Raw genomic sequence first — 25,199 nt, forward strand, 5'->3', positions numbered from 1 at the left:
AGAGCTGGAGACAGACTTTGGACAAGGGCCTGTCAAGTGACAGTACAAGGGGGAATGACTTCCCACTACCAGAGGGCAGGGTTAGATGGGGTATTGGGAAGGAATTCTTCTGTGAGGGTGGTGAGGCCCTGGCACTGCCAAACTGTGGTCCAGGCGTGGGGGGGAGCAACCAGCAGCCCCAGGCTGTAAGAGTCATAAATTTTGGGCAGAATCTGCTTTAGTGAAATAGGAACTCTGAGGTCCAAAACCCACCAAGTTTGAAGACACGGTGCTCTACGGCTCTGTGAGGCACAACATCAAACCCTTATACAACTTGCTGGAGGGAAACTAACCTTTCCTAAAGTGCTGCACATACACATGGGCAAGGCAGAGTCATGGTCTCTCTCCATCAGTGGGCAATTTCTAGGTTAGAAAGCCTGGATTTGGGGCTCATGAAGCAGCTGTTCCCTGGCTTTCCTTCACACTGGGCTGATGCAGGAACAGACACTGCCTCCTGCCCCTGCAGGCTGTGTGCCCTGGGCTGCTGCCCCCAGCTCCCATGGTGGGGAGTGGCAGAAGTGCCAGCAGTGGTACTGCCTGGGGTGGACCTGTTTGCAGGGCCCCTTCTCCAGCTGCTCCAGCCTGAACCCCTTCTCAGGAGAGGGGGGCAGCAGTGGACCCTTGCTGGCGTGGAGGGGGTGGATAGGAGTAGGTTGTCCACTCTGGGGTGTGGGTTCACATTATCCCTATGGCCAAGGAGCATCCTTCTGGGTCAACCTGCGCCAGCCCATTCACACCAGAGGGGATGTTTTCCAGCTGAGATGACCCGGGTCTGAGAAGCAGACATTCCCTCGCTTGAGTGTGCTGAAATGTTTAATTAGAGTTTAACAGCAGCCTGGGAAAAAGATGTCTCGTCATATTTCTGGACTGCATTTTGTTGTTGAGCCACGCGCCCGTACGCGCGGAGCCGGGGGAGACCTGCGGCACAAAGAGCCCTTTATGTGCCTCTCCCCACGGCTCGCCCCGACCCTGAACTTCCCCATTAGCTGCTGGCGCGGTGCCCTCGCGCGGTGCCCGGGAGGGAGCCAGGACGCCGCGAGGACGGAGCACACAGCCACGCTGGGGCTTCTGCTCTGCACCTCAGGTTGAGGCTGTAGGAAAGAGGACAGTGTGAGGTGTCTGGAGGAGAGGACATCCCTCCAGCTGTGCGTGGATATTTGGGTGAGCCCAAGGTGCCGTGTTCTGGTGCGGCTATAGGGATGCAATGTGACAACCATGAGCATCGCAGGACATCGGGGTTCAGTGGGATGGTACCCGGGGACACAGTGTTGCCTGTGAGGGTCCCTCACCAAGTGCTTCTGAAAGTACTGCCCACATAGATCAAAGATTTCATTTCTCAGATCCCAGCAGGATTCAGACCTCAGTACCCTTCCTCTGTCCCCTCACTGGGAAGGTTTGGGAAGGGAACGGAAAGGAGGGTTTGGGCAGGGCAGGGCAGGGCAGAGAAGGTTTGGGAACGGAAGGTTTGGGACGGTTTGGGAAGGGAAGGGAAGGTTTGGGAAGGGAAGGGGAGGTTTGGGAAGGGAAGGGGAGGTTTGGGAAGGTTTGGGAAGGTTTGGGAAGGGAAGGGAAGGTTTGGGAAGGTTTGGGAAGGGAAGGTGTGGGAAGGGAAGGGGAGGTTTGGGAAGGGAAGGGAAGGGAAGGGAAGGTTTGGGAAGGGAAGGGAAGGGAAGGTTTGGGAAGGGAAGGGAAGGTTTGGGAAGGGAAGGGAAGGTTTGGGAAGGGAAGGTTTGGGAAGGGAAGGTTTGGGAAGGGAAGGTTTGGGAAGGGAAGGTTTGGGAAGGGAAGGTTTGGGAAGGGAAGGTTTGGGAAGGGAAGGTTTGGGAAGGGAAGGGAAGGGAAGGGAAGGGAAGGGAAGGGAAGGGAAGGGAAGGGAAGGGAAGGGAAGGGAAGGGAAGGGAAGGGAAGGGAAGGGAAGGGAAGGGAAGGGAAGGGAAGGGAAGGGAAGGGAAGGGAAGGGAAGGGAAGGGAAGGGAAGGGAAGGGAAGGGAAGGGAAGGGAAGGGAAGGGAAGGGAAGGGAAGGGAAGGTTTGGGAAGGGAAGGGAAGGGAAGGTTTGGGAAGGTTTGGGAAGGTTTGGGAAGGGAAGGTTTGGGAAGGGAAGGTTTGGGAAGGGAAGGTTTGGGAAGGGAAGGTTTGGGAAGGGAAGGTTTGGGAAGGGAAGGGAAGGGAAGGGAAGGGAAGGGAAGGGAAGGGAAGGGAAGGGAAGGGAAGGGAAGGGAAGGGAAGGGAAGGGAAGGGAAGGGAAGGGAAGGGAAGGGAAGGGAAGGGAAGGGAAGGGAAGGTGTGGGAAGGGAAGGTGTGGGAAGGGAAGGTGTGGGAAGGGAAGGTGTGGGAAGGGAAGGTGTGGGAAGGGAAGGTGTGGGAAGGGAAGGTGTGGGAAGGGAAGGTGTGGGAAGGGAAGGTGTGGGAAGGGAAGGTGTGGGAAGGGAAGGTGTGGGAAGGGAAGATAAGGTTTGGGAAGGGAAGATAAGGTTTGGGAAGGGAAGGTTTGGGAAGGGAAGGTTTGGGAAGGTTTGGGAAGGTTTGGGAAGGTTTGGGAAGGGAAGGCTTGGGAAGGGAAGGGAAGGGAAGGGAAGGGAAGGGAAGGGAAGGGAAGGGAAGGGAAGGGAAGGGAAGGGAAGGGAAGGGAAGGGAAGGGAAGGGAAGGGAAGGGAAGGGAAGGGAAGGGAAGGGAAGGGAAGGGAAGGGAGGGGAGGGGAGGGGAGGGGAGGGGAGGGGAGGGGAGGGGAGGGGAGGGGAGGGAAGGGGAGGGGAGGGGAGGGAAGGGGAGGGGAGGGAAGGTTTGGGAAGGGAAGATAAGGTTTGGGAAGGGAAGATAAGGTTTGGGAAGGGAAGGTTTGGGAAGGGAAGGTTTGGGAAGGTTTGGGAAGGTTTGGGAAGGTTTGGGAAGGTTTGGGAAGGTTTGGGAAGGTTTGGGAAGGGAAGGGAAGGGAAGGGAAGGGAAGGGAAGGGAAGGGAAGGGAAGGGAAGGGAAGGGAAGGGAAGGGAAGGGAAGGGAAGGGAAGGGAAGGGAAGGGAAGGGAAGGGAAGGGAAGGGAAGGGAAGGGAAGGGAAGGGAAGGGAAGGTTGGGGAGGGGAGGGGAGGGGAGGGGAGGGAAGGGGAGGTTTGGGGAGGTTTGGGAAGGGAAGGTTTGGGAAGGGAAGATAAGGTTTGGGAAGGGAAGGTTTGGGAAGGGAAGGTTTGGGAAGGTTTGGGAAGGGAAGGGAAGGTTTGGGAAGGGAAGGGAAGGTTTGGGAAGGTTTAGGAAGGTTTGGGAAGGTTTAGGAAGGTTTGGGAAGGTTTGGGAAGGGAAGGTTTGGGAAGGGAAGGTTTGGGAAGGGAAGGTTTGGGAAGGGAAGGTTTGGGAAGGGAAGGGAAGGTTTGGGAAGGGAAGGTTTGGGAAGGTTAGGTTTGGGAAGGTTAGGTTTGGGAAGGTTAGGTTTGGGAAGGGAAGGGAAGGTTTAGGAAGGTTTGGGAAGGTTTGGGAAGGGAAGGTTTGGGAAGGGAAGGGAAGGTTTGGGAAGGGAAGGTTTGGGAAGGGAAGGTTTGGGAAGGGAAGGTTTGGGAAGGGAAGGGAAGGGAAGGGAAGGGAAGGGAAGGGAAGGGAAGGGAAGGGAAGGGAAGGGAAGGGAAGGGAAGGGAAGGGAAGGGAAGGGAAGGGAAGGGAAGGGAAGGGAAGGGAAGGGAAGGGAAGGGAAGGGAAGGGAAGGGAAGGGAAGGGAAGGGAAGGGAAGGGAAGGGAAGGGAAGGTTTGGGAAGGGAAGGGAAGGGAAGGTTTGGGAAGGTTTGGGAAGGGAAGGTTTGGGAAGGGAAGGGAAGGGAAGGTTTGGGAAGGTTTGGGAAGGGAAGGTTTGGGAAGGGAAGGGAAGGTTTGGGAAGGGAAGGGAAGGGAAGGGAAGGGAAGGGAAGGGAAGGGAAGGGAAGGGAAGGGAAGGGAAGGGAAGGGAAGGGAAGGGAAGGGAAGGGAAGGGAAGGGAAGGGAAGGGAAGGGAAGGGAAGGGAAGGAAGGGAAGGGAAGGGAAGGGAAGGGAAGGGAAGGGAAGGGAAGGGAAGGGAAGGGAAGGGAAGGGAAAGGAAAGGAAAGGAAAGGAAAGGAAAGGAAAGGAAAGGAAGGGAAAGGAAGGGAAAGGAAGGGAAAGGAATATGCTCAGCCTTGCCCTGCCCAGCTGGTGGTGGCAGCGAAGTGGCAGTTCTGGATCACCCTGTCGATCACCCCCTGGGCACCTAGTGGGCCCTGGGGAACACAGCTTCCGCCCCAAGGAAGCTGGGGAGGAATGCAAGGAATGGAGCACACACCTTTCTCTCCCGACTTCACCTCCACAAATTGCCCATCAGCATTTTCCACTCACAGGTGTTTTTTCTGCAGGGTGAAATTACAGTTTTGGCTTCACTCACCTGCCCACGTCCTGCCCATCAGCAAAAGGGCAAACCCATGTGTTGTGGGGTCAGATCCCTTTTCCTGTCATCTAACCCAGCTTTGCCTCCTGCAGTTGGGCACTGAAACAGTAGAGAGCAACTCCCTTGGATCCAGCAGGAACCTAAAAAAATGCCACATTTGTACATTATTGCCCCTTTTTAGCTTTTTGTGTGTTGACACAAGCATGTGATGCTCTAGATCACTCCCCATCCCCCTTGCTGGGGTGAGGAGCCGTGGAGGTGTTGGGTCCCGCTGTCACACCGCGGTGACCCCACATGTCACCGACACGCTGGGCTCACGTTAGCATATCTGGGAGCTCTCAGTCTGGGAACGTGGGGAGTAGGTGCCCGAGGTCTCCTGGGGTTTGTTGTTCTCAGGCACAGCAGCTCTTCCCCCACACCGCTCCTGGGACTTTCCTCTTGTGAGTCCCAGGTTGCAGCTCATGTGGCTTCTTTCTGAGACTGTTGGGGGGAGCTTTTTGGAGAAGTTCTAGAAGAGCTGGTGTTTTCCCTCAGGCTGAGGTGCAGATGGCTGTTCTCAAAGGAGTTGGTGGTCCCTGTGGGGCCTTCTGTGCTTGGAATGCTGCCCTCCATTCCTGCTCCATTTCCCAGGCAGCTTCCCCAGCCCCCTGAGCCCTGTTGGGGCTGGAACCAAGGAAAGAAGTGCTGGGGGTCTGCAAGGATGACAGAGAGCAGCCCTAATGCCACAGTGAGGGACAGTGAGGCTGAGCCATAGCTTCTCCAGAGGGGCAGTGCCCAACTCCAGGCTGGGGGCCTGCATGGGCTGGAGATGTCCATGATGTGTGCTGAACCTGCAAGAGCACCCACCGCTCTGGGACATGTGTCAGCTCTGCTCGTGTGAGGGAAAGATCTGACACTTTTGGGCTGTGGCCCCAGCACTCTCCCCAGCATCCTGGGGGCTGAACATGGGTTTGGAGAGGCTGGAGTCTGCATTTGGAGGGGCTTTGGAAGCTGCAGGGCTGCCAGCCAGGACATGATCAGGCTTACTCGGCACTGGCAGTGGCTTCTCCCGTCAGGAGTGAGGAGCAGCTGCACATTTCTTCTTGCCAGTGAGCGACAATGAAAAACTGCCAGGAGAGACCCAGGGGACAGTGCAGTGGGAAAGGCACATGGGACATCAAGGGTCCTGGGGAGAAGTGAATCCAGCAGGTCCAGACTGTGGCACAGAGGGATGGCTGCTGGCTCCTGGCACACTTGAGTGAGACACTGGGCAAAGAAACCCACCACGGTGCGAGGCTGGCAGGCAGGGGCTGCCCACACCTGCTGAGTGCTCCTCCTCCTCCTCACCTGCCCTTGGGCAGCCTGTGAGCAGCCCCCCTGCCCACAACCCCAGGGCCACAGGAGTCCTTGGCTCAGGGATGTCCCCATCAGGGCTAGTGGCCAGTGCCAGGATGGCACGGTCCATGGTACCTTCTGAGCCCCAGCTTGTTCCCAGAGCCCCCCTTGGCCAAGGATAGGGTTCTGCAGCCCTTTCCTAACCTATCAGAGTGGGATCTGCCCTTCCCGCCTGGCTCCCTCACTCCCCTCTTTGTGCCCAGGCAGTGACAGCTTTTGGAGCAGCCCCACATTCATGGGGACCACCCCAAGCTGAGAATCGGTGGCAGACACTGCTTGAGGCCGGGATAAATCAGTGGCCCATGTTCTGGGGACACTATCTGGCCACAACCTATGGCCTCAGCAGTGAAGGTTGGGCTGGGGAGCCAAACACCTCCTCCAGCACCAGTGGCACAGCCAGTCTGCCTGGAGGCTGTGGGGTGCTGCAGCAGGATCATAAAATCAGAAGATGGTTTGGGTTGGAAGGGACCTTAAAGCTCATCTCATTCCACCCCCCTGCCATGGGCAGGGATACCTTCCACTATCCTATGTTGCTCCAAGCCCTGTCCAGCCTGTCCTGGAACACTTCCAAGGATGGGGCAGCCACAGCCTCTCTGAGCAACCTGCCCACAGCAGCCTGCTGGGAACCATCACCACCTCAGTGGGGTCAGGGTCCTGGGTGCACAATCTGGTGTCAAACACGTCCAGGAGTGTCACACACCACACAGAGCAGAGGGGCAGGATGGAAACTCCTGGGGCAGCAGGAGCCCTGCAGGAGGTTTGTTCCCCACTGTCCCCAGCACTATCCCCATCTGTGCTGCAAAACATCCCCTCTGCTTACAGCCATTGTCCCTCCACGTGCAGGTGGATTTACTGCTGCCTGAGCCCTGCAGGGCTGCACCTGCAGGGCTGGAATGGGAGTTTTGGACTGTCTTGTGATGGGACAGCCTGGAGCTGAGGGATCTCCACCGAGATGCTGCTCCTTGTCTCGTCACTGCCACTGTGAGTGACGCAAATGGGTTTGCTTGTGGGCTGTCCCTGCTCATGGTGGTGTTTGATGTAGGGCTGAGCAGAAGTAAAGGGCATAGGTTTGGCATTGCCCTTACAGGGCTGCTGGAAGGCTGCTGCCAGCTCAACCTCTCCCCAGAAGTAAAACAGTTGGTGCAAACCCTTTGGCTGAGGTGGGGGGGGGGGGGGAGAATGGTTTAAAAGGTCTGGATGGATCATTCTAAGTTCAAGAGAAGAAGGTTGTGAAGGGTGACTTCAGGACTCGGAAGGGGCCGAAGAGAGAAGTGGCTTCTTTGCGGGGTTGCTGTGATGAGCTCTGACAAGGGTTGTGCCAAAAGTGATGGAGGAAAAACATCTGGCTAGAAATACCTCTCAAGGCAGAAAGGCAGAACAGGAAGGAGAGGGCAGGGAAGGGCTTGGTGGTGAATACATGTTGAAGTGGGATGACCAGGCTGGAGGTGATAGGAGTGGGTCTGGTCAGAGTGGGGTGGCCAGACTGGAGGTGGATGGTGCTGCCCAGTGAGAGGAGCAGCCACCCTGCAGGGCACCCTCCAAAGCACAGCGAGACATCCCCTTGCCTGCCCCACACAGTCAACCTGTGCTGCGCCCTGCCAGGTATTTGGGTGATGTGGGGCCCTGTGGGTGCAGGCTCAGAGCCAACACCCCAGATGAAGCCTCAAGAGTGTGTCAAAGCAGAAAAATGTGCAGGAAACAGCTTTGCCCTCCTTCTCTGGCTCCCCCCTGAGCCAGGGCAGGTCCCAGTGCAGGCAGGTGGCTGCCTCCTCACCAGGCAGCTGCCCCAGCCCTGCCAGGGTGAGCAGGGAGGGATTTGTAGGGCACTGTGAACTGTTTGGCTCATGGCAGGTTGGGTCAGGCTGGCAGGGAGCCCTGACTGCTCCTGCACAGCGGGTACTGCGGGGATGGATCCCACTCAGCCCTCCAGGAGGCTGGGGCTTGTCCCCAGAGTGGGGACCCTGTGGGAGCAGCTCTGGGCGCAGTCAGGCTCATCTGCAGAGACAGGGCTGGAGGGAATTCAAATCCTCAGGCACAGGGAAGTCCCAGCAGCTCATGGTGGTGGGTTTGATTTTAGCAGTGTTTAAGATTCTGCTTCAAAATGAAACTCTCTGGTCCTCTCAGCTGTGGGGAGTGCAACCCCCTGGCACATCCCAACTGTTGCTACACAGCCAAGGGGATGGATCCAGAACACATGTCTGTGGCCAGGGCAGGGGACAAGCCACTGAACCATGATGTAACTGGTTTATCCATCTGGACTTTCCCCATTCCAAAGCCAAGGGTTTGCCTGCCAGGAGGTGCTGCCCAGAGGGACAATGAGCAACCCACAGTGGGAGCTCGGGGGGTGAGGAGCTGGCCAAGCTGGCAGCAGCAATGCCACTTCCCTGATGGGCACCTGTCTGGGACCTGCCTCCCACCAGCCCAGGGGAGCCCCGCTGGCAGTTCAGCCCAGCTCTGCAGCCCTTTGGGGGTGAGCTCTGCCTGTGGGTGAGCCCTGTCTGGGGATAGGCCCAGCCTAAGGATGAGCCCATTCGGAGGGTAAGCTCAGCCTGGAGATGATCCCATTTTGGGGGTGAGCTCAGCCTGCGGATCCTCTCATCCTGAGGCTGAGCTCAATTTGGGATCAACCCATCCCGGGGGTGAGCTTAGCTTAGAGATGAGCCCATTCTGGGAGTAAACCCTGCCTGGAAGTGAGCCCAGCCTGAGGGTGAGCCCACATTGGGGTGAACCCAGCCTGGTAGCTAATCTCAAAGTGTGGATTAATCCCAGCCTGGAGTCTAATCTCATTTTCAGGTCTAATCTCAGACCAGTTGCTGAGCCCAGCCTGGGTGCTGAGCCCAGCTGAGTTAAACCAGGGAGCTGAGCCCAGTTCTGGTGCTAAACCCAGCCCAGCCCCGCCTGGGTACTGAGCCCTACCAGCCCCAGAGCGGGAGTGAGCTGCTGGTCCTGGCTGTTCCTCCCTGGGGGTGGGTGCCAGCCCGGCTCAGCACACCAGGATTAGGGGTCCCCCACCCCCGGGAAGGAGCACCGTGCCCCGGGCAGCGCAGCCGCATAATGCCCGGCTTGTTCTGCGCTGGGAGCGGGAGCCTCCCGCCCCTCCTCCAGCGTTCCCAGCTTATTCTACCTTATGTGTAGGAACTGGTTTTTCTTCCTGGGCCATTGTTTCCGCTGGATTGGGTAGATTGCTCCAGGCCTCGCTCAGATTTCCTTTCTCACGCTTTTTTTTTTTTTTAATATTCCCGTTTTCTGCCCCTCCTGTTCTCGCCCCAGTTAAAGCAGCAGGCGCTGCCTGCCGGAGAGGGGGATTCACCTCCTGCCGGCTGTGCCCTCTTGCTCGCTGTCATTGTCCAGGACGATGGAGCAGGCTCCAAAACCATGTCCCCTCGCCGGGGAGCCAGCTTTCATATCAGTAAGGGCAGTCTCTGGTGCAGCCCCACATCCTCAGCACTGGCTCCTGCAGAGCGCTCAGTGGGTCAGGAGCAGCAGGGTGAAGAGCATCCTACTCCCCTGGCACAGATTTAAGGCCAGGCTTGAGAAGGGACCCCAGCGCCTGGCAGCTGACCTGGGTGGTGGCCTGGTGACAATGTGAGAGGGCTATTCTGCGGCTCCAAGGATTAACTGTGATATGTGTGTGTTCCCAGCTCCTAAGCAGCTGGAGGCGAGGGGAGCCTGGTCTGCAGAGCTGCTCCCAGCTCCTTCCCTCCTGCCACACCACACTATGAGCCAGGCAGGATGTCCCGGTGCCTCAAGTGATGCTGTCCTCTACCCGGAGGTCTGGCATGCTGACAGGGAAGGGCAGGTAGTGCTCGGATGGTATCTGGCTCCAGCTGGGGAAGGCAGTGGTCCCCCGGGGGCCCCTGCATAGCAGCCCGGGGCAGACTTGGGTTCCCAGATAAAAATAGAAGCTGAAACATGAACCCAGCTTCCCCAGTTCTGCCTCTGCCCGTATCCCCACATCCCCTTGGGCTGCTGCACTGGCCCAGGGCACAAGCCCAGGGCATCCACAGGGCTTCCCACAGAAGGCAGAGGAGGGGGCAGCAGGATGCCTGGGGACCAGATGGCCATGGAGGAGCAGAGGCAGGCAGCCACCTGGCCAAGGGCGGCCTCAGCCACTTGTACAGGACTGAAGACTATTCTGGGGAAAAGCAGAGAGCTGAGGGCACAGATTCCAGCCAAGCACAGGTCTGAGGGCTGAGCATGGGGCAGGGGGAGAAACCCCTAACATACATTACACAGCTGGTCCCAGGATCTCAGCTGCCAGGGAAAGTCAGAAGGAGTGGGAATAAGGGTAGCCGTTGGTTTAATATGGAATAAAGACAATTTCCTAAAGCTTGTTCAGTCCCAGGAGCCGAGGACGGAGACCCCAGCACAACTGGGAGAAGGTGCAGCAGCGGAGCTGAGGCTTCATGTGCTGTGCTGGGGACACTGGGGATTTGTGGAACCAGGGTCAGGCAGGAACCCAGCTTACAGCACAGCCGGCGAGCACCTGAGTGAGGAAGAGCAGTGCTTGGCTGTTAATGACCTGAGTGTGGGCTCCTCTGCAGGGAGAAAAGCTTCATCCCTTTGCAGTTTCCAGGACTCTGACTCTCACAGGCAGAAAGTGTATTTCCATGACCTTTTCCATTTCTGGTGCCAAAATGTGATGCTCCTGAAGGTCTGGGGTAGCTTGGTAGCCAGAATTCCACCTATGTTTTAGTTTTGGGGTGAGACTCTTTTGAATATGAGCTGGCAGGATGTGGCCCTTCACTCTGTTTCCGGTGCTGGATGATGCCAGAGCTTGGGTTGGGTTGTTTTCTCCAGCCCTCAGGTTCATCAGCCTCCAGCATCCTCTGTCCAAGAGCTGAGCTCTCACCTCCAGCTGGATAAAACAAAATAGCTTGATAAAGAGGAGCAGCAATGAGCTGCATTGTAGGGAGCTGGGCCAGTTAACCCTTCTCCTGCTGTGACACAGGCTCCCTTGGGATGGCTCAGGAGCAGGCTGGAGCAGGAGATGTGTGCCCTGGAGCAGCACAGCACAGCTTTGCACGCTCAGGAGGGGTTAACTCTCACCCCAGGGTTAGATATAAAGCACATTTATAAGGCAGGAAGGTGCTGGCATAGGGCTGGAGGAGCAGAGGCACCACAGTCAAGAGGGTGGGAAGAGACAGCTCACACCCTGGCCCCGGCAGCTCCTGGCACAGAGCTCACCCTAAAGCCAAGGCTTCAGGGATGCTGTGTAACCTTGTTATGAGGCAGTTATTACTGGTTTGGCTTCATTATTTAACTTGCTGTGAGCGCTGGGAGCCTGTCCCAGAGCAGTATCCGGCTGTGCTGGGTGCTGTATAAACAGGGCTCGCGGCTACAGTGAAGGTTGGGTCAAGGGTGCTTTGGCAGCTTCAGCGTTTTGGAGGGGCTCAGCCCCCATCTCAGCAGCTCACAGCCCAGCTGGGAGGCAAAATGAGCAAGTGAGACTTGAGATGACTGAGAGGCAGCTGGAGGAATCCGCCGGGGGATGTGTGTGGTGGGAGGGGGATTGAGCATCATTTTTTTTCCCCTGGGAAATTCAGCTTTGCATGTGGGTTTAGATGCAATGTCAGGTGAGATTCTCATCACTACAAAGGCCTTGAGGTACTGAAAAGGGCTTTCAGTGTCACTGACTACCCACGGCAGTGATGGCAAGGCGGCGGCGGGATGGGGTTTGTGGTTGGGGACCTGCAGCGTCTGCACTTGAGGGAGCACATGTGTGAAAACCGGAGATCACACAGCCTGGGCCCATCCCTTGCCAGACGCCAAGCCCGCTCTGACAGCCTCCACGTGTTATCCAGGGATGTGCTTGTGCTTCCTCTCCTCTCTTCCCATCCCTGTCCTTCTCCAGGGGAGCTGATGGACAGCCCCCCACAACCCAAAAGTTGTATCTTTGTTCAGAGCAGCTGCAAACTGGGAGGTGACAAGAAGCCAGTGGGAGCTGGGGTGTCCTGAAAGGGAGCCAGTGGGAGCTAGGGTGTCCCAATGAGGAGCCAGTAGGAGCTGGAGTACCCATGGAGCCTCTGGGGCTCCATCACCCTGACCTTCTGCTCTCACTATCTCCCCTGTCAGAGGAGCTCCACTAATCTGCCCGTTTCAACCTGTGGTTGGTGCTCCCAGACAAGCAAGGCCATTGTAGCTGTCAGGTGAGCCTTTCCCAGAGCTTATGCAAATGATACTAATTAAAGGCATTCTTATCTGTTCGATTTCCCACACCTTTTGCCTCGAGGGGGATAGAAAACTTCATGTTTTAATTCCGTATTTCATGGCAGTTGGAAGGACTGCCTAGGGAAAGCGTTGGGAAATGCAGCAGGTCACTCCTGATGAGAAGAATTGGCTTATGCAAGTGTTGAAACACTTTATTATGCATGAGAAACCTTCCAGAAACAGATGACTAATAGCAAAGCGGGAGCAGAGAAAGCAGTGGGAACACAGTACCAGGCTGGCATGGGATCCATGTCATCTTACCAGCTTAGCAGGGTTGGGCTAGGTCAGCACTTGCCTAAGAGACCTCTCAGAGTACCTGGCTGACAATGAGGGAAGTGATGTTAATGATTCAATAAACAGAGCCCTTCCCTCTTTGTGAACCAAAGTGCCCCTGGATGATGCCTGGATCCCACCAGCAGCTCTGTTTCTACTGGTAGCATATTACTGAGCTCAGATGGCCGTAAAAATCCCAGTGCTGGATGTGCAGGCAGGTCTGGTGGAGGATGCCCAAGGTGAATTGGGAGCATCAAGGTGCAAGGTGATGTGGGAGCATCACAGTCCACCTCCCAGCATGTCTCTCACCACGCTGCTGGCAGACAGGGCTGCCCTGGTGCTGGTGGTCTCTAAAGGCTGTTGTGTGCACCGAGAGCCTTTGCTCCCTTGAAGGACCAGGCTAACACACCCGAGCGTCTCCTGTGCTGCTGAGGTGAGTTTGCTGGTATCCAAGGACAGACATGGAACCATTTGCAGCAGAACAGGTGCAGCAGTATCTACCTTTATGATTCCCAGGTACTGGTAATCAGTGAGAAAAGCTCTTGGCATAGAGGGAAAGGAAACAGCCCAGCCAGTTGCTCTCTGAAAATCCCCTTGGAGGATGACTGTCCCCAGGGCTACACCCAGAGTTGGCCTTTGCACCCAGAGGGTGTGAGGAAGCTCCAGGGGGTTGAATTACTGAGTTTCTGCTCTTTATGCAAGGACCTTGAAGGTGCTACAGGGTAGAGTGTTGTTGGAGGAAGAGGAGAGTGTCTGAAGGTCAAAGCTGTGAGTGCAGAGAGGAGAAGCTGGAAATGCTTGGGAGAAGTGTGAGAAAATAGACACATGGGCAGATGAGCATGATCAGTTCCAGACCTGTGCTTGGCATCTGCTAAGTTGTTACCTGGTTTTCTTTCACTGCCCTTCCCAGCACCTCCCACCTTTCTAGGCACTCACTGCTTTGGATGGTAGGCAGGAGGTCTGCAGAGGCAGATCCATCTACCCATGACTCCTGGGCTTGGAAGCTGCTTGTGGGCAGTCTGTGCTGAGCCTGGACATCCTGCAATCTGGGGATGTTTCTAGTCTCGATAAGTCCCTGCAAGAAACTCTTGGATGCTCAAGAGCTGTGCTTTCACAACCAAAGTGAGAGTTGCAACCTCCATCCGGAGGAGTGGCCCTTTCACCAGATGATATCCATCTCAGAGAGGGAGAAAGAGGAGAGGGTAGGCGGTGAGTAGGAAAAGAGATATCACTGCAGGTGGCTGTTGAGTAGTCCTGTGATATGGCAAGCAGAAGACGCCCAAGGAATTGTCCTGACATGAGCTGCCCTGAGTTGCCCCGAAGAGTTCACACCAGGCACTGTTGTCCTTTAAAGCAGGTTTGATACACTGAGGATTTCCCAAGTCAGGAACTCTCCAGGCAGAGGGTTGTGTCTCACTGGTAAAACCCTTGCCAAGGAGATCCCTTGGTGACGTTAGCCTATGACGTTTGTCAGCAGAGAAGGAGGAAGGAGCCCTCAGGCCCAGGGGCCATTTCAGGGATGGCTCCTCTGGGCAGAGCTCAGCATCACCAACTTCAGCTCAGCATCAGAGAACTTTGGAGATGCATCTTTCGGGGATATCAGAGGAAGGAGCAAAACTGACTCTAGTGCTGTGTGAACTGCTCATGTTCCACATGTTTTGGGTACCAGCCTATGGATGTCCACCCGAGCTCATAGGCCCAGCTTCAGCCAAGCTCACATTGGCTCCTGTGGCTCTTTTGGGTCCCAGAAGGTTTGGCTCCTGTTATGTACTTGAGTTTTCTCTGAGCTTCTCAGCTCCCTGGGTGGAGGCTCAGAAAGAGGATGGGATGCTGAGATGGCTCCAGAACTCCAGGCTGAAGCATCCAGTCCCTCGAGTCCTGGGAGTTTCATGCGTCACTGCTGGTGAAATCCCCACCCAGGAGGGCTGGGATAGGCAGGGATCATCCTAAACAAAAACAAGGCGCCGACTGGGCTGCCAGCATTGCAAAAGGACATCTCAGCTGCCTCGTCCTCCTCAGCGGCGCAGGCAGGGAGAACCTCACTGCGGGGTGGCTCAGGCTGCTGGGGCTGCTGACAAGCACCTTGCTGGGCTCGGGGACCACAGATCTACACCAGCTCTCCTGCTGTGACACCACCACAGTCCCAGTCCAATGACATCACCCCTTCTAATCCCCATGTCAGAGCTCTTGGTGGCGACAGCACAGAGCAGCCTGGGCTGCAGTGTCCCTCTGGATGCTGGCCCGAAGTCCTAGGGCAGGAGCACGTGGATGTGGGGGGGATGGTGCACCACACTGGGGTGCAGCACCTTCGTCAAGATGGACAGACAGGCACAGGGAGAGGGGACAATAGTGAGGGGCTGCAGTAGGGACCACAGCTCCATCTGGGATGAGTTGCACATGCTCCTCTTCCTTGCCGTGGACATGGCAAGCAGAGCCCGGGAAGGCAGGGGAGGTGTCACTGCCGTGCCCCTCTGCCCAGGGAACTTGAATTCGGCACCAGCCTCGCCGCCTCTCCTGCTGAGGGGGTCGGAGCGGGGCCGTGCTCGCCTGGCCGCGCTCACGCGAGCCGAACAGGGCACAGTGCTGCCCGGGCAGGGGCTGATTCACACGGGGCGCCGGGGGCCGGGTGCCGTGGGAAAGCGCGCCCGCCAGGGCTCCCGAGCGCCGGGATTGCTTCAGCGGGGGTGCAGCCAAGACCCATTTCACAGAGGGCAGAGCAGATCTCGGCTGGGATTTACCAGTGACTAAGCATGTGCTGGCACGGGCTGCCCCAGCGTGAGAAAGGCAGGGCTGCTCCTCCTCCGAGGTGTGCCTGCTGCTGCTGCCCCGGGAGCACCGCCCCGGGGGCACCGGGCACCCACCACGGCAGGGGCACCAGGGGCACTGGACACCCTGCTGTGCCACAGGGCCACTGGTGTCAGTGGACCGGGCAGCGTTCTGAGTTCGGGGGGGCTGCAGACCCCCGGCCTCCTCGTCCCAAGCTGGACTCAGCCCTTGCTTTGCCTATGGCCCAGCACCTACACTGGCCATATGGCCAGGCAGGATGGTGTGAGCAGAGCACTTGGCGTTCAGCCTGCTCAGCACATCGTCCCCAGGGCAGGGCTGGGACATGGGGCATGCCACCCCCACCCTAAGCCAGGCACAGGGGCTGGGGGGACCCTGAGATGTTGCAGAGAAGCCGAACCCTTCTCTGTCAGGTCATGGCCCTTGCTCACAGCAATTGCATCCTCAGGCAGTGTTCTGAGGTGCCACCAGCTCCTGCTGACTCACCTCATGAAGATTTTTGGAGGCCACAACTAATCCTGCCATGGGAGATGTGTGGAAACCAAACCTTCCTGAGGAGGAACAGCCATCTCTTCCCCACAGAGAGGCTCCCCACCTCCCTACCCTGAAAACAAAAGATACGCACAAAAAACTTGCTCCACGTCCCCAGGTCGTGACACGGAGACACAGAAGGCTTTGGGGAACTGTGTCCCTAGGCAGGAGCCAGGCATCAAGCCTGATGCCACCACTGGTCCCTGCAAGGCCAGGCGGGGAGATGAGAAGAGGAGCTCAGCCCAGCCTATGGAGATGGCAGACTGCCCCACTCACTTCATCTCTTTTGGCTCATTTTGGCAAGACATTAAAAAAAATTAACTGCAATTTTTTTATTACAGCTAATTGGTATTGCTGCTAAGTGGCTTATCTGGCTCCTGAGCTCACCCCATGTTTTTGGGAAGCTGAGGACAGTGAAGGCCCAGAGGCTGGGAGATGGTGTGGGGCTGGAGCCTGGCAGCGAGGGCCTGGCAGCCCTGGTGGGGGGGAATGCCAGGCTACCCCTGGGCTGCCAGGCGTCTCTGGGCCAGGAGGTGGGCTGCCCCTAGTTCACAACAGTAATGAATTTTAGAGAAGCAGAGAAATTTGTCTGAGATCACTGTGCACCCAAGTATGAGCCAGGAGCCCGTGCCTGGTACGCTGGCACTGCTGCTCAAACGCCTGACAGGCTCCAGGCTGCCAGGGCTGGGCATCCTGAGGGATTTGGTGTGTGTGACAGAGGGCAGAGGAGCCCCTGCATGTCCTTGCCAGGCAGGGAGGGCTGGGGAGGAGGGTGCTGTTTGCCCTTGGGCCCCTGCTGTACCATCCTGGCTGGCAGCTCCATGGCCAGGTGGTTTGGGAGGTCTCTGAGAGCTTCTCACTCCCCAGTGCTGCCACTATGCCCAGGATGTGCTATCCCACACCTCTCCAGGCTCAATGCCCCTCTCTGGCACGCAGCCCCCTCCCCATTGTCACTATCATGGCCAGTGAGGCCAGTACATGACCCCAGGAGCTGCCCACCACCTCTGCCTGCCTGCTGCAATCCCACAGGTCCCTGGGAGCCACACAAGGGTTTGGGTGCCTGTCAGGGGGTGACACCGTGGCTCCAGGTCCAGCCCGTGCAAGCTGGGATGTCCTCAAGCCTCAAAGGGACCACCTGTCCTGCAGAACCAGCACTGACTCCACCACTGAAGGTGACAGGGACTGGAACACGACTCTGGTGACAGCATCATTAGGGTCTGTCCCATGGCTCTAGGTGACAACTGTCCTAAAAGGAGTCCATCTCTCTCTTTCCCTGCTCATCCTTGGATCTCTCTGTGCTCCTCTTCCCTATTTCTGAGCCATCTTTCAGGATGGGTCTGGCCCAGCTGATGATTCGCTGGGCTGGAGTAGCAGGATCCTGGGGACTCAAGCCAGGCATGCTTCATGGCCAAAAGGATGTGGAGCATGTGCTGGTTTTGTGGAGGCTGCCAGTGGGAATCACCTCCTGATGCAGGGCAGAGCTGGGATATGGTGGCGAGTTTGTTTCCAAACAAAACATCTTGCCCCCATCGTCCTGCAGGCAGCTGTGTGGGAGCAGGGGCATCACTGCCCCGCGCACTGAACCCGGTGCTGCTCCAGCTGCGAATCAGCAGAGCCGCCGCCAGCCCGTGCCGGGGCCCGCTTGGGAGCTGGAAAAACCTTTCTGGTTTCAACAGGCTCTGGAGCAAAGCCCCAGGCAGGGAACTGATTTGTTCTGGTCAGCAAAGCTGCGCATCTCTCTCCTGGCTTGCCTTGAGTGCAGCTTGCTGGGAATGCTCTGCCAGCAAAAAACAGCCCCTAAAAACAAACAGCTGATGAAAGGAGTTGTGGCACATCCCAGCATCCAGCTCCTGGCCCAGTAGGGATGGAAGAGGAGAGGGAAAGTGTCAGGGGGCTGGCTGCGATGCTCCCGGGGAGATTTAGCTGATCACTCTGGGTGAGTGTGTTCAGCTGCACCCTGTGCTCAGCCCAAGGCACTGTCTGTGGGTGCTCCTCAGCAGTGGGATTTGGAGAGCTCCTTGGAGTCCAGCACCCAGCACGTCCAGGCACTCAGAGACCTCTCTGGGTACCTTTTGGCAAACTAAAGGTGGGGTAGAAAATGTGACTCAGTGCTCACAGTGCTGCAGCAGAGCCAGGCTGAGCCCAGCATGAAGCCAGCCAAGAGTCCAGCGTGTCTCAGGGTCCACAGCCATCCTCCCCATCTTCTGTTGGACAAGTGAGAACAAATCTTGAAGCCACAGCCCAGACTTATGAGTGTCTACTTGATGCTTTAAGGCAGCCTCAATTGCTGGTGTTATCTGGCCAGGGAGTAAGAGTGGGCAGCAGTACTCTCTGCCTGGCACGGAGACGTGGCTGAGCACCACACAGGTGGAGTGGCTCTGGAGAGGAGGTTCCTGGGGCTTGTGCCTGGTGCCCTCTCTGTGCTCAGCGGGATAGGCCTTGCCCCGGTTTCCTCTGTAGAATGTGATGGCAGCTGCCCAACCTGTGCTGGGGATACCCAGTGTGGATTTGTGCTCCAGGCAGGCAGGAGGTGCCTGGGGAGCACAGTTGCCATCTCACTGATCTCCACCTCTCTCTTCTCTCAGGTGTGCAACTGCGACAAGTATCTGAAGGTGCCCCGGGAGAGGATGAGGCAGCTGGTGGAGGGCAGCAGGCGGGCGTCGCAGGAGCCCAGTGCAGGTAAGCTGGGAGTGATGGTCTGACCCCAACCCCCTCCCTGTGCCCTTGCCTGGGACTCACTGCCCTGGGCAGAGCAGAACCAATCCCCTGGGGCTGGAGGTTTCTCAGAGGGCAATCAGGTCCCCTGCCACCAACCTGCCACTGAGTGCAGGCCCGCAGAGCTCTTCCAAGTCTGGTTCATGTCTCTACCCTTGCGACCCTGCCCTGCCCCTTGAGGCACGGGGTCATGCATAGGATTGCTCAACCTGGGGGGGTTGGTGACATGCAACAGTGGTTCAAGTGACAGCCTGAGGCCATCAGTACCTGAGCATGTAAAACTCAGCCTGGGTGGTGAAATACCTCCTGGCTGGGGCTGCTCAGGTGCCTTCCTCACCTGCCCAGTGCCTCTTAAACTAGGTCAGGCTGCAGGGAGGTGAGTCAGTGCTGCCTGCCCAGCCAGGCTCCAGCGGGCTCTGGGGAGGGAAGGCTCCTCCATGCGTGCCCTGAGCTGTGCTGACCCACACACACTGCTTCCCAGAGGGAGACACATTTTGGTGGCAAATGACACCCACCCCAGGCACACCAGAATGGGAACATGCCCCTGTTGCTGCTTCAACCCAGCCTGGGCTCTGCCACCAGCCATTGTGTGCAACCCTTGCCATGCTTCAATTTGCCCATCTGTTGACAGCAGAGAGCAGTGGGAAGCAGTGGCTGCCGGGCACTCCTGGCCAGCTGTGGCTTTGCTGGAAGCTGCATGTGTGGCTCTGGGGGTGAGGGACGTGGTGGGGCAGCTTTTCTCATGGTGCCAGCAGCCTGGGAGTGCTGCGCCTCCCCAGAGGCTGGGACATCCTCCATGGTGGTTTCTCTGGTGAGGGCACTCACTGTGTGTGTACCCAGAGACCAGCTGGGCCAGTTCAGCCAGTTTTAGAGTATGGGAAATAGAAATGCTGTGGTTTGTGTTCAGCATGTGCGTTGTTTCCCCTTCCCCATTCTGGATGGGGATGATGGAGCTGGGATAGTCTCACACAGCACTGTGGCTCCTCCACGCAGACTCTTCAGGGACCGCCTTGCTCTAACCTCTATACCCCCTCTGCAACACTCCATGTCCACATCAGGCCATGCAACCTCTTGCTGGGTCCTCGTGTCCCTGGAGCCTCATGGGAGCCTCATGAGGAAAGACCAGGTGGGACCCCTGTGCTGGCCATGTCCGACATGACCTTATCAGGGAGCATCCTCCACCCTGGAGCAGTCAGGGACAGGGACAGAAGGTGCCACAGCATCCTCAGAAGGTTGGTGGAGACATAAAATAGAAGCCATGATTCCTGGGCAGGTGGGCACAGCAAAGCAGTGGCACCCACCGAAAGTGAAAAACCCCTGGGGGCTTGCCAACAGGGTCTGCTGTGCCCTGGGGCTCTTGCCACCCAGGGGTTTCCATTTCTATTTGGATTTTCCTCAGAGCTGCTGGGATGGTGAGCATCAGTGTGAGCTTGACTAGGTTGTCCCCAGATGTCCCACTTTGGGTCAACTTTTGTGAAAGAGAAGGCTGTGCTGACAATGTCCTGCTATCACATGGTAGGGACAGTGGTGGCAGTGGGACAGCCTGGGCAGCCACAGAAGACCATGAGGAAAATCTCAGTTGTTCCCTGATTTACTTTACATTTTCCTTCTGGAGGGGTTGGTGCCAGGGACCTGCTCTGCCCCCAGTTGTGGCTCAACACATGGCGTGGGGAGTTCAGCACCCACAGCCCATATCAGAACTGGCCCCTGTCCCCTGACTCCAGCCTAGGCCATGTCATCTCCATCATGTCACTGAACATGGATTAACCCCCAGACCATGGCCAGGTACTGCTGCTTGAAAGGTAAGAAAATGCCTTTTCCCTGCTCCTGCTTCCAGGCAAGAAGGGATCCTCCTCTCATGAGGAGGAGCCTATGAGTGCTGGGGCGGATGGGTGATGGGACTGGATCCTGCAGGACCACCTCTCAACACAATCCTACGGCTAGCCCAGATGCTCCAGAGTCCTGGGGTCCATCTGCAGCCAACCTCAGGCCAGTGCTGCTCAGTTAGGCTCCTGGATTTTTATAACAGGGCTTCCAAATGAGGAAGGGCCAATTATTCATCCTGTAATAGCTCATTTTTACTTGGACCTAGGGCTTTCAAAGGTTTTAGGGAACATTTTCCCTGACACAGCCACAGTTTCCCTGCATGAGGGCTTTGATGGAAGGGCTAGAAATTAGTTTCAGGCCCTGATAGCTTTGCCATGTGATGCCTTTTTCCCAGTGGGATGCTCTGAGCACCCCGAGTGCCTGGAGCAGACTGGAGCTGGGACAGAGAGAGGAGCAGGGCTGTGGGTCACCACAGGGCACAGGAAAGACCTCGCTGGAGGCATTGACAGCATGTGGCTCCTGAATGACCCAGAGGGATGGGCTGTGTCACAGACTCTTGTCTGGCATGGGGAAGCTTCTTGCTTAGTCAGTGCAGTAAAACCAGCTGGCACGGTGCCCCAGTGCTTGAGGGGTGCTCTGCCAGATGAAGTCTGGTCCCTGGGAAAGGCGAGGATGTAGCACATTCCATCAGGTTGGGATTCACCAGAGGAGGCTAATTGTAAAATGCCCCCCTTGCCATCTAAAACATGCTGCAAAAGATGAAAACAATTGGTCCTGCTTCCCTTGGGTCTGTGCTGCTAGGCAGGCACAGCAGAGCCTCTGCTCCCTGCTGGAGAGTGGCCGGGGGTGCTCAGGGACACTCGCCCATGCTGGGTGAGCACCTCCCTGACCAGCTGCCAGAGCTGGTTCTGGAGACCACTGAGATCTGCACTACCCAGCTTCTCCTCCAACACCACATGCAGGTGCAGGATACGTCCCAGACAGCCCCATTGGGTGGCTGGAGGAGCAGCCAGAGTGTCCCTGCACTGGGTGCCAGGATGGTGTTGGGCAGCTCAAGCACTCACCTTGCCCCTGCCAGCCTGAGCAGTGACTTGGGGTTTCTTTCCCGTCTCACTCTCAGCTCCACTACCAGCCTGGGGAAAAGTGGGCAGAGACAGCACAGGGCAGGCAGGAGGAAGAGCTGCAGAAGACGGTGCGGGAAAGGCTGTGCATCAGCTCCCAGCCAGGGTGACACCAGGAGAGTCCCAGGTCCCTCCTCTACAGCCACCACACTGGGACAGCTGAGGGCTGGTGAGACCCACTGCCCTTAGCCAGGTGCTCAGCAGGAAGAGCCCACTACGCATCCACAGCCCTAAGGCTGGGTGCAATTTTTTTCCTTCCATGATTCCCTGATCTACAACATTTGGCTTTGCTGTGAGCATCACATTCGCCTTATTGCCATGTGGAAAGGGCGGGAGGTTCCTGTGCTTTCCCAGGAGCACTCTCATACCCATGGAGCCTCATTGCCTTATACCAGACCCAGTGTGTGGGAGGGGCCAAGGCACGCCCAATGTCTCAGGCTGCTCTGAACACTTCCACAGGGAAAAGGATAGATTCCTGGAGGGTTGCACTGCTGGATCCCAGGGGGTCCCCAGCCCTTTCACCCTCAGACCAGGCAACCCCACACAATTAAGCTGTCTTTTCTCCAGGGCACAGCGGGATGATGGGAGCATCCTCATGTCCCCAGGTGGGGCAGGGATGGGACTGGGAGCTGCAGTGGCAAGACCAGCCAGAAACGCCCCCCAGATGGGTTGTGCTCTGCCAGCTTCCCCTCTTCAGCAGAATTTCATTTGCTCATGTAGAAAATCACAGCTGAGCTGGAAACCCAGTGACATTGTCATGGCTGCGGGTTTGCAGAGCTCTGCTGTGCCTGCTGACAGGGGCACTGTGCCCAGCATGCCCTGGGAAGGAGCTGGGAGCCATTTGGAGCAGGACCGTTGCTGCTACCTGGCACTGGATGCAGGATCTGGCAGGGTTCTCTCCCACAGCAGCACCGGGAGATGAGAGCAATTGAAGGTGCCTCTTGCTTGAGCTCATCCTCCCTCCTCCACCCTGGGAACATCTTAAGATCATGGCCAGGCTGCTGCAGCCCAGGTTGCACAATCCCAGGTCCTTTGTCCTTTGTTTATCTGTCTTATCGAGGAGGAAAAGATAACCAGGCATCTTCAGTGCCCTGCAATCAGCACATTTCTCAGGCTCGTAACTCCTCTTATCAGGCTGATCTCTCACTACGGCTGAGGTTTCCCATGCACCTTTGTACTCCAAGAATGCTCCCAGGTCTGCTTCAGCCCTGTGCAAAGCCTGGACGCTGTGAGCTTTCTCCCAAACACCCCAGCCCAGGCTGAGGCCGAGCCCCCACACGCAGTTGCGATGGCGCTGGGTGCGGCTGGCGCAGGGCTCAGTGCTGGCACAGGCCTGCCTGACCCACGGCCTCTCCGGAGGCAGCTGGAGCTGCCAGGTCCTCCCCTGAGCCAGCCTGGACAGGCACATGGCTCCTCGTCCCAAGGTCTTGGTTCGGGCTGGGTTGACACAGAGGGACCTGGGCAAGAAACAGGGCCTGGGGAGCAAGACTTTGGGCAGAAGTACTTGGCACCCCTGGGAAGTTGGGCTTACAAGCCAGCACCCTGACACTGAAACCCTGGGGGTGCCCAGGGCTCACACATGTGGGGACGGGTTGTTTCCAGCCAAATCAGGGCTGTGTGGGCTGGGAAAGGGAAATGGGCACTGGTTCAAAGAAGGTTTGCCCTGATCCTGCTCTGTCCCAGATTTCCAGGCCCTGCTGTTCCCCCCCATCCTGCCATGATGGGTCCCAGTGCTGACCCAGCACTCCGGCATTGCAGCCAACAGAATAGGTTGATACAGGTCACCGTATCACCATCACAGAGGCCTTTCAGTGTGACCTCCACAGTGCTAAGGGACCCTCTGTGGGTGGGGGTGTGCATCCCCCCATCCCTGCCATGTCCCTCCCATTGGGCTCAGCCCCCCATCCATGGGCAGGACCTCACAGTGGGGCACATGGAGTTGTGACTCCTGCCCTGTCCCTGCCTTGAGACAAGTCACCTTGCCCCTCACAGCCTGCCTGTGGCAATAGTTCACGGTTCATGTGGGACCACCAGAGTGACGGTCTGCAGCTGTGGGGTCTGGGGTGCTGGATGCTGCTGTGCCCTTGGGGCTCTGTGTCCCCTGGGGTGAAGAGACTGTGAGTTCCCAGGCACCAGAGCCCATGCAGTGCCCAGAGTGTGAGATGTGCCTTTGGCGGGGCTCTGCCTCACTGTCTTGGTGCTGGTGGCTGGGGACTGAAGGAAGAGGATCCATTCCAGGCCATAGGGCTCCTGCTGCACCCAATCTTGTGGAGCGTGGGGCCGCCCAGCTCTGGGGCACATGGCAATAGCTTGAGCACAAAGCAGGCTGCTACAGAGGTGAGATCCCACTGCTGAAGGTGGCCTTGCTCAGCCCAGGGTGTGTTGTCCTTGCTCATCCCTGATGCAGAAATACTGTGTGCCCCTGATGCAGGAATGGGATTAATTCCCATGGGCGAGCAGGGGTGGGCGGGAGGTGGCAGTGTGAGTGGGCAGCATGTGCTAGGCCAGGAGGAAATGGCTCTTGTGCTGAGCAGGTCTGCCTGGTTGCGGATAGTGCTTGGGGATAAGGATGATCCTTGCTGCCAGTGGAGCTCTGCAGCACTAACACGTGTGGGTGCTCAGCCCCAGGGTGCTGGGGGGCTGCAGGGCTCAGCCCGCCCATCCGGGTTCTGTCATCCCCGGGGTGACCCAGGCAAGAGGCAAAGGGGTTTTTATTTTCAAGATGTTTTATAACAGGATTATTAGTTCCCAAGAGGTGTTTCGAATCGATTTGTTAAGGAATGGCTTTCCTTTCTCCTCCACGGGTATACAGTGGAAATCCAGCCTTTGGTGTGAACCTCAGAGAGCTCTGGAAGCTGGGGATCTGACAAACTCCCTGCATGTTGAAAGGACATACTGAGCTCCCCGCAGCCCCATGCACCCCACACATGCCCTTTGCTCCATCTCCATTGTAACTCCAGGGTGTGCAGCAACCAGGAGAGCTGGGCTGCAGCCCCGGGAGAGCTGCAACTCCTCCTGGGAGGGCTCTGCCTCTCTCAAAGGGGAGAAAAAAACTTCCTTCAAAAAATCCCCCTTTTCTCCAGGAAACCACCATTTTTCTTGGGGGTCCAAACTTTTCCCAGTGCAGTTTTCCCATGTGCCCGGCTGGTATCCTGTGCCTGGTGCCTAGTGGCCCTTTAACCACGGCAGTGAGGGGAGTGCAGGCATCTTCAAAAGCCCTGGGAAGAATTTGGTGGGAGGGGGAGAAGGGATTTTACAAGCTCCCATTCAGAAATGGTCACTTTGAAGTGATGTAGCATTCTCAACCCTTTGAAGAGCCACAATTAGGAGGGGGCTGGTGCAAGCAAAGGCAGAATACAGGGTGACCATCACAGCCTTTCTCTCCCCAGGCTTTTAAGGGATGAACTTTCCCTCCCTGCCTGCCTTTTTCCCACGAGCCCAGGAGGGTGGGATTGGGGTGTTTGGGGGAGCTGGAGGTTTCTCACCCCCTGTGCAGGGAAGAAGGAGTCTGCCATTGGCTTTGCCCACCAGCGGCAGGGCAGCAGAGGGAGCATGTTGGAAGGGAGAGCAAATTGCTCAGGACCCCTGCAGGCACACAGAGTGTTGGTGTTCCAGTGCTGTGTCCCAGCCGGGGAATTCTTTAGGCTCCATGATGAGGAAAATTGTTGTCCATGGGTGCTTAGTGCTGGTAGCATCATTTCTGTTATGGTTGGATCTAAAAGTCTCACCTAAGGCTGATGTCCCTCCCTCCAGGATCATGTGCCCGAGAGCGGGGACAATGAGAGAAAAGGGTGCCCAGGCAGAGGCCACCCCATGTCACCATGTAGCACAGGGCAGAGGGAGGCAGGAATGGGGCAAGGACAGAGCCCCTGCTCCTGCCATGGGGATCTGCCATCTGCTGACAGGCTTTGTCCTAGAGGAATCCCTGGGAAATGGGCTCCTCCT

The 25,199-nt window shown here is 57.3% G+C and overlaps 1 protein-coding gene across 11 annotated transcripts in view; it reads left to right on the forward strand.

Annotated features, from left to right (window-relative positions):
- Positions 1–25,199, forward strand: part of EXD3 (exonuclease 3'-5' domain containing 3) — a 294,208-nt gene that overhangs the window by 266,765 nt on the left and 2,244 nt on the right. For all 11 annotated transcript variants that reach the window (XM_064677279.1, XM_064677280.1, XM_064677275.1 and 8 more), the window contains one exon: positions 18,177–18,270. In XM_064677279.1, coding sequence (XP_064533349.1) covers positions 18,177–18,270 — 94 coding nt within the window. The remainder of the gene's footprint in view (positions 1–18,176; positions 18,271–25,199) is intronic.

This window comes from Pseudopipra pipra, chromosome 20 (assembly GCF_036250125.1).
Source record: "Pseudopipra pipra isolate bDixPip1 chromosome 20, bDixPip1.hap1, whole genome shotgun sequence".
Lineage (NCBI taxonomy): Eukaryota > Metazoa > Chordata > Aves > Passeriformes > Pipridae > Pseudopipra > Pseudopipra pipra.